The 9,131-nt window shown below is 39.6% G+C and overlaps 1 protein-coding gene across 1 annotated transcript; it reads right to left on the reverse strand.

Moving 5' to 3' along the window:
• Nucleotides 1-5,157: 5,157 nt before the first annotated feature.
• LOC149503357 (uncharacterized) lies at nt 5,158-8,674 on the reverse strand. The gene is made up of 2 exons (XM_089733918.1): nt 8,249-8,674; nt 5,158-5,351 (listed from the first exon to the last, which is right to left on the reverse strand). The coding sequence occupies exons 1-2, from the start codon at nt 8,666-8,668 to the stop codon at nt 5,337-5,339; spliced, it is 435 nt and encodes a 144-aa protein (XP_089590044.1). The 5' UTR covers nt 8,669-8,674; the 3' UTR covers nt 5,158-5,336.
• Nucleotides 8,675-9,131: the final 457 nt, after the last annotated feature.

The raw sequence follows: 9,131 nt of genomic DNA on the forward strand, positions 1-9,131 counted from the left end.
ATATAAATTCTTACAATATTTTCAATTAAAATGCATTTCACGGTGACCGTAAAACACAAATGATTTACGTGATTGTCTATGCCTATTTTCATGTGACCTTGTGAAAAACTATTGAGCAATAGATGGCAGTGTTCTCAATTAAAGCAACGTCCTACTATCGGACGCTAGATGGCAATGTAAGAATGTTTAAAATTAGCGTCAAGTTTAACTACGCTTCCCACGGATATTTTATGTGTGGGAGACTGCTATGCTCTCTTTGGTGACACAGTCAATGAGTCATTTCTTAATAGAAGAAGTTCACGGAGCTTGCATATCGGCCGCATCTATTAAAGACACAAAAAGTATAAAAATAAAAACCGGTTAGATACTTTAATAGTTTCTGTGATTTGATTTTTCTTGAATAACAATTGTGTTACTCAATTGAAGTTCGCTAATATTCAAACACATCTAGCTTTTTTTTTCTTTTTTTTCTCCTACCTAAGCTGGTAGGTAGCCTGGAGCGGCTATTCCAGCGTAACCGTGGTTAGTGAGCTCACGGGACTCAAACCTGACGACGATGCTAACACGAACCCTAGCGAGAGCCGTGCTTCGCAGAATCTACCACCGGATCGGAAACGCGACCCACTGAGAAGATCCGGCGAGAAACTTAGTGGGCTGTGTCTGAGAGTTAATTTACTCGTCGAGCCCTTCGTCGCAAGCGACGGGTTCGACGAGAACGGTGACCGGTGCTTGAAGTACCTAGAAGCACCGTCAGTGGATCGGGATCACATCTAGCTACGGGCTGTATGTTTATAAAGCACAATGTACAGATTAACTTTTGAGAAAAATACTTTGTAGTTAAAAGTACAGATTGTTTGTCAATGTTTTGGGAGAGCTGTTAACGGCACGGTGGTCTTTTCAATATCGATAAGTACAGTAACTTATGCTGTGGCATTAGAGCTGCTAACGCCCTAACTAGCCCTTTATCAGAATTGACAGTGGATCGGGAGGACTCGAGACTCCGTGTCTAGAGAATCAACGGAAGTTGCCCGTGGCGTGTCTAGTCAGGAGTCTGGTCAACGACGGTTACGGTGTGAGTAGCGTGATCATATTTTTTTTCGTGTCAACGCGGACGACTACGGAATTTCGTATATAAATAAATATATATGTAGGGTAGGTCGGGGTAAGATGTAATTTAAGTCCAAAATAAAAAATATGGATTAAAAAATGACTTGAAATAATTTATTATGGTATCTCACCAACTTGCCCTTAAAATAATATTTACTAGAGGTCCCGCAGTACTCGAAATTCGACTATAACTAATTGGAATTGTAAGTTTGTACACTATTATGATTGTATTTTATACTTCTATAATTTCGCCAAGACTACACTATAAAAAATATTTAATCTCAATTTGACAACAGACGTCAAGAACAAAAGTTTGACAATAAATAGTATGCATGCGTGTGTGCGTCAAATAAAATATGGTATGTAGTGTGTGTAATGTTTCTTTTATTGATTTAATGTATATTTTATGCATTATTTTAAAAAAATATTAGCATTGTGCACTTCTTCTCTATACTCTATATAAGTGTGGAAAATTTCATACTCCTCCGTCCGCCCAATTTTCGTAAAAAGGGATACAAAGTTTTTGCTTCACGTAAATATATAGATAAATAAATTCGCAAAAAAAACTACTTTTCTACAGCAAAATTAAGAGTTAGGGGAGAGAGGGGCTTGTTGTAACAGTTTTCATGAAAACTAATATATCTTGAGATTTACTGATTAAATTGCTACTAAATAAAGACGGATGGATGCTGTAACTCTTCCTCTACCAAATCGAGTAAAAATAGTAACATAACTATTGGTCATTATTTTACAATTAATTGTTTTCTAGAAGAAGTGCGGTGTTACAACTTACCTCGTGCTTGGGGCAAGTTGTAACGTCTACCGGGGCAAGAAGTAACGACAATTCTTTGTTTATTTTTAACAAAATTGACACCTTCCTAAAGTAGGTATTATGTAATTGTTATCAAAAATCAACTTAAATACACTACACTTAAACACTACTTATAATCATCATGGTACTTTTAAGTCACAGTAAGTATATAATTAAATTATTTATATCTAAGCTATGCTTCGTAATTATCTCTTTTTAATATTTATCTAACAAAGTATTGCACTTATATCAACATTTGATGGGTTTCATTATAATTGAATTCAGTCTTCATCTGCGCTACAATTAATACAAATAGAAGATACTAGCGACCCGCCCTCGCTTCGCTTCGGAAACATTAAAACACACATGAAACCAAAAAAAAAAAAAAATGAAAAAAAAGTTGCCTATGTTCATCAGTGACAATGTCGGCTTCTAATGGAAAAAGAATTTTTCAAATCCGTCCAATAGTTTCGGAGCCTATTCGAAACAAACAAACAAACAAATCTTTCCTCTTTATAATATTAGTATAGATAGTGTCTCCTGTAACACATCCTACAAGTACCCCCATCTTACAAATGATACAATCTTCTTTATTTGAATCTGTGTAAGCTTCACCACATACCAGACCACTCTTCTGATTCAGATTCTGAATCTGAACATTAAATCTTTTTTTTAACTCTGTCCACTCCGGTTTTATTTTTTGTTGATTTACCTTTGCCTTTCCCCTCCCTTTTCCTTTACCTATTTCTTTAATTTTGTCATCTTTTTTCTGTTATTTCTCTATCTTTTCCTTATATTCCTTTTGTAAGGCTTGTTTTTTGGGAGTTTCTGTCAATACTGGTCGTCAATTCACGTCAATTCTTGGTGGCGCCTTTCGTAGAGGTCTAATCTTCGATAGTGAAAAAGTTTTTGTAGACTGTTTTAACATGTTACAACAAGCCCCGGTATTTTGTTACAACTAACCCCACGGTATGATTTTTAAAATTTATCAGGATAACTATTTAAACAATTTAGCGATCTTAAAAACTGTTACACATTATCAGAGATAAATAAATTTGAATGTAAATAAGATATAGAAAATTTGAAATTGGTCGATAATAATAACGTAAACCAAAATTTTACGACAGTACAATTTTATATTACCTTGCAAAAATGAGGCGCATGCACATTTTCGCTCATTGCGCTGGTCGACTGGACATTGGCTATGGTAAAATGATGCGGTGCGGTTTGTAGGTCAAATCGAGTCAAAGAAATACGCTAATATTGTTTAAGATCCTAGTGAAAAGAGGCTGTTACTACTTACCCCTGTTACAACAAGCCCCTCGCTCCCCTACTTTAGTATATATTTTGTAATACAATAAGGATTTGGGATAAGTTTTTTATTTTTATTATTGTTATTGTTTAGATTGTAAATTGATTAGATTGTATTCTTCTACCCACTCATCCAAAGCTTTCCTTCGTTAAGAACGGCTAGCTGGTAGAAAACTCAATTGTTGAGTTAAGCTCGCCGTTTTTTATATCTTATCGCAATTACTGTATTATATTAACTGTGTGTACAATAAAGAATACAGAAGTATGTATTCGGTAAGTTTCTAATAAGCACGTGCACAACAGATAAACGAAAGCGGGACAATTTTGTTCTCGTTGGGGACAGCGGGACGGAGAGCCTGAGAGCGGGACAATACCGCCCGAAGCGGAACGTATGATCACGTTAGGTAAGAGGGTATCGTGTCGCGTTGACGTCATGAAGAAGTACTCCGACGCTGTCTTCATATTCACCAGGATGACCTGGAAATCTTGATCGTCATTAAGATGTTTGAGAACTATCTATCTGTTTTTGAGCGAACCTCACACTCGCATAGGTCATTTTAGACAAATTTAATTGGCCAATTTATTCGGCCGATTACTGGTGGTAGGGCCTCTTGTGAGTCGAACTCGTTGTGACCTAAAGGATAAGACGGCTAGTGCATTCGTGTTGAGCAATGCACCAGTGTTCGAATCCCGCAGGCGGGTACCAATTATTCTAATGAAATACGTACTCGACAAATGTTCACGATTGACTCCCACGGTGAAGGAATAACATCGTGTAATAAAAGTCAAACCCGAAAAATTATAATTTGCGTAATTACTGATGGTAGGACCTCTTGTGAGTCTGCACGGGTAGGTACGACCACCCTGCCTACTTCTGCCGTGAAGCAGTAATGCGTTTCGGTTTGAAGGATGGGGTAGCCGTTGTAACTATAATTGAGACCTTAGAACTTATATCTCAAGGTGGGCAGCGCATTTACGTCGTATATGTCTATGGGCTCCAGTAACCGCTTAGCACCAGGCGGGCTGTGAGCTCATCCACCCATATAAGCAATTAAAAAAATGTGGTTTTGTACTTATATAGTGTCTCTTTATTACGAAGACAGTACGTTATTAGACATGTCATTTCAAGGGAGAATGAAAACAATTTCCGAACTTGGATTATTGAAGTCAACGTAAAACCCGCTATATGTCACTGACATAAAGTCGTAATTTCAATAGCGTATCAGAAACGGCTTCACTACACCCACCGAAGCGAAACCGACGGATCCGCGGCGTCAGATGTATAAGCCGGATGAACGAAAACTTCGTCCCGAGTATTCTAATTGTTATCTCGGAATGCGTTCCCCCAATTTTTGTCGAACAAAAAAATACTCTCAAGACTCACTCCGCGCAAACTCGGACTAACTACATTAACACAACGACACCCACAAATCATTCGCGATGAATAACCGACCGCACAACACAGACGGGGGAGACTCGAGTTAAGTACTGTAATGGATGTCGTCTCGTTTTGGGCCGCAAGTGAAACGGAACGCGCCGACACGCCCCTTCCGGTACAACGTCAAAATGACAGCGCGCCAAATTACACTAACAGTGCTTGATTTTTTTTTATAGACATATTTTTGTGTTTACTTACATGCTTCTTCAGCTAACATGTAGGCGAAATTACGGGTTCAACCTGAGAGTTTGACAACACTAGCCCTAGCAAGAGCAGTGCTTCACTGAATCTACTACCGGATGCGAATGGCGACCCACTGAGAAGATCCGGCGAGAAAGTGGGCTTAGTACTTAAAAACTTTTATTAATCAGGGTGAAATATGCATTAGCTTAGACTTATTCCATTTAGCAACCCGTGAGACCGTAATTGTGCAAAAAATGTTTTGATTATGTTAGAAATAAAGAGACGAAAACCAGCAGCGTGTGGACAAGTTATTTTATTTGTCAGAAAAAAGTGGGTACAAATGGCTGGCACGGCTTGTTTTATTAACACTATCCCCCCTTCATTGGCTTTGGCTAGCGGCGACGGTGGCAGTGGCGGAAGGGGGCGTGTTAACATGGCTTGGCGGCTTGGCTGGCGGCAGGGCATGACAGCATGACGTCACGTCCGTTACATTCGGCCATCCTGCAACAATTGCTCCCGCAATGAGGAACATACATAAACATTTAGCTCTCTAATAAATCGATAAGATCTTCAGTTTCGAGTTGCTCGTCCGAACTACTAGCGCTATCGGACATTGGGGCTATACTTCTATAGGGCCTCAATGAATCTGCTGGTACTAGGCCAGTGAAACTTTTGTAGCCTCGTAAGCCCTTTACACTTCTAATTCGATACCGATCGTTACCAACTACTTTAGTTACTACATACGGACCGGAGTACAAATCGTCTAATTTGGTATTTATTTTAGCGCCGCTACTAGTTGGAGCCTGTCTCCATAGTACAAAATCCCCTTTCTTATAAACATGAGCACTTTTTCGTTTTTTATCAAAGTTGTGCTTCATTTTTACACTTGCTTGTTCTATCCTGGCTGCAGCTGTATCACGCCGTGTATCGACAGGTTCTGGTTCCCGACCAGGAACGGAAACGTCACATATTGACCTACCAGAGCGCGCAAACACTAAATCATACGGCTTATAACCGCTGCTACTGTTAATTGTATTGTTTATGCCCCAAATGATGTCAGGTATGGAGTGCACCCAATTACTTGAAGCTTCACTAGGATCAGTTGCCCGCAATGCATCTAAAATTGTACGATTAGTTCGTTCAACCTGGCCATTAGCGCGTGGGCAAGCAATAGCATTTAATGTATGCCGAAACTGTTTATCTACTGAAAACTTTTTAAAGTACCTACTCGTAAAAGCTTTGCCATGGTCTGTCACCACGTGATTCGGGTATCCGAACAAACTGAATATCTTCTTTAAGGCACGAATGGTCTCGACGGAATTTACAGTACGCGTTGGTTCAACTATCACAAATTTAGAAAATGCGTCTGTCAACACGAGCATGTACTGGTATCCTTTACTTGTTCTACAGAAGGGCCCCACGTGATCTATATGTACCATGCGCATCGGATCAGATGGTTTAGGGATTGGATGCAGCATGCCTTCTTTTTTACCATAGTTACCCTTGCCATATGCACAATGAAGACACGCAGTTACGTATTTCCTAATAAAACGTGTCATTTTAGGAAACCAGTATTGGCTTTTAATCAATTCTGAACAACGATTCAGACCCACGTGGCCAATGTCATCATGGTGCATTTGCACAATTTTCCATCGAGCCGACTTCGGTACCGCGAGTCGGTTTCCGTTAAGACTTTTTCGATAAAGTCTGTTTTCTACTAGTTCATAATTATTTTTAATATCGGAATCAGCAGTTTTATTTTTTAATTGATTTATAATCGAACTAAGCTTTTCGTCCTGACACTGCACAGTATAGAACCAATCAGTAACTTCAAGACGGTTTACGTTCATCGTGTCAACAGGATGCCTACTGAGCGCGTCTACATGCTTCATACGTTCACCAGGTCTATACTCAACACTAATGTCATAATCTTGTATTAAAAGCCACCATCGCGCTATGCGTGGTATAATGTCGCGTTTGGTGAGCGTAGCACGAACTGCAGTACAATCAGTTACTACCTTAACATGTCTACCTACTACATAAACACGGAATCTACGAAGCGACTCTACGACTGCTAGAGTTTCGAGCTCATAACTATGATATACACTCTCTTCCTTACTAGTAACCCGGCTAAAATACATAACAGGCCGCAGTGAGTTGTCAGTTTGTTTTTGTAATAGTATACCAGCAATTCCTAACTTACACGCATCGGTGTGTATTTCTGTAGGTAGCATAGGATCATACAAAGCTAGCACAGGTTTAGAACATAAGCTGTTTTTCAGTTGTTCGAAACTCGCGTTTTGTTCACGACTCCACATCCATGATTTATCTTTCTTTGTTAATTCCGTTAATGGACGCGCAATCACGGCAAAATTGGGAATAAATTTTCTAAAGTAACTACATAAACCGATAAACTGTCGCACACTATGAACATTATTTGGCACAGGAAACTGCGAAACGGCAGTCAATTTTGTCGCACCTGGCTGTATACCGTCTGAAGATATTTCATGACCTAAATAAGTGACTTGTTTCTGCAAGAATGAGCATTTACTCATATTTAATTTTAAGTTTTCACTGTCGAGTTTCCAGAGTACGTTTTCTAGAATTTTTAAACCTGATTTTATATCAACTGAGGGTAGAAGTAAATCGTCTAAGAATGCTAGTATCTCTGTCTGCCCTACATTACTTTCATTATTTTTACCCATTTCGTTTCTACCCACAGACTCAATTATTTTATTTATCAAACGCATGAAAACGGATGGCGCATTCGCTAAACCAAAAGGAATTCTAGTGTACTCGTAATGACCTTGCGGCGTAATGAAAGCGGTTTTGTGTGTATCCTCTGGCGCAATTCTTAATTGATGGTACCCCTGGGCTAAATCTAAACTCGTGAAGTATTGTTTGCCTGATAATTTGGAAACCTGGTCATCTATGTTTGGTAGTGGATACCTATCTTTTATCGTGATAGCGTTTAACGCACGATAATCAACGCATAGCCTACTGTCGCCGTTCTTTTTCTTAACAAGTATCACTGGTGAAGCATAACTTGATTCCGATTCTTTTATAATGCCGGCATCTAAAAGTTGATTAACTTTAGTTTGAACTATCGTTTGTTCACTATGAGAAAGTCTGTAAGGCTGGCGATGCACGGGCTGGTCACTAGTAAGCTTAATTTGCATTTGGACTAAATTGGAACAACCTAAATCATGTGTATTCGTAGCAAAGCAATGTTTATACTGTATTAATAAATTTATTAAATCTGAATGATCCTTATTATTTAATGGCCCCTTTTTTATTTTTTTTATGTCTACCCCTCCTATCTCAGAAATATTTGTAATGGTATGGTTAGGATTACTAATAACACGCAACAAATTAGGACAAGTCGAAATGCAACACACCTGGCTGTTTGGCTGTGGCTCCTCGCAGCTGTCGGCCCTCGTGAGGACCTCGCCCGGCGGCCACACGATGGTCTCAGAGCCCATGTTGATGACTTTGATGTAGCCGTCTTCGCCGCGCAGCAGCGTCGCAGGCAGGGAAAAGGACACGCCGTGAAGCTCGTAGTGCCGCGGTGGAGTAACTACGTTGCTGCCTTTCTTGTTCCCCTGCACGTGAACTTGAATGAGGGAAGGACCGGGCGGCAGGCGCTCTTCGTTTGCAGTGGTGACCTCGAATCGATCGTTTTCTTCGATGGCCTCAATCGTAGTAATGTGGTCTGAAACTAATTGAAACTTAGAATGACCCTCTCTGATAGTTAAGATCATACCCTCACTGTTGATAACTGGTTGACCTATCAACAGATTAACTTCCTTCATTTTCATATTGGAGAGGTGTGCTTGACATTGTAGCGTAATGCCGTCGATTTCTAATTGGAATTGTACTTCTCCTTGGCTCATAGTAATTCCTCCAGCAAATCCTTTTAAGGCCACGCTTGTCGGCTCAGCTTGCAGCGATAGAGCATTGAATACTTTATCATTAAGGACATTTACTTGACTTCCGGTGTCGATGTAAGCTTTTACATGAACACCGTTAATTTTTACCACTTTTTTGTAGATTTCATTGTAAGGTTCCAGCATGTTTATCTCTTTAATGCTACTGCCAGATGAAGATTCTTTGCTTGTTGTGGAACTCATTGAACAACGTAGAGCAATGTGTCCTTGAACTCCACATTTGTAGCATGTACGCGTGTCCGGCTGGGCGCAGTCACGTAGTAAGTGTCCTGTTTTTTTGCATCGAGGACACGGATCCGTTTCGGGATTAAGAATTGTCAACTTTTTTTCAAAT

The sequence above is a fragment of the Bombyx mandarina genome, chromosome 02 (genome assembly GCF_030267445.1).
Source record: "Bombyx mandarina strain Sakado chromosome 02, ASM3026744v2".
Lineage (NCBI taxonomy): Eukaryota > Metazoa > Arthropoda > Insecta > Lepidoptera > Bombycidae > Bombyx > Bombyx mandarina.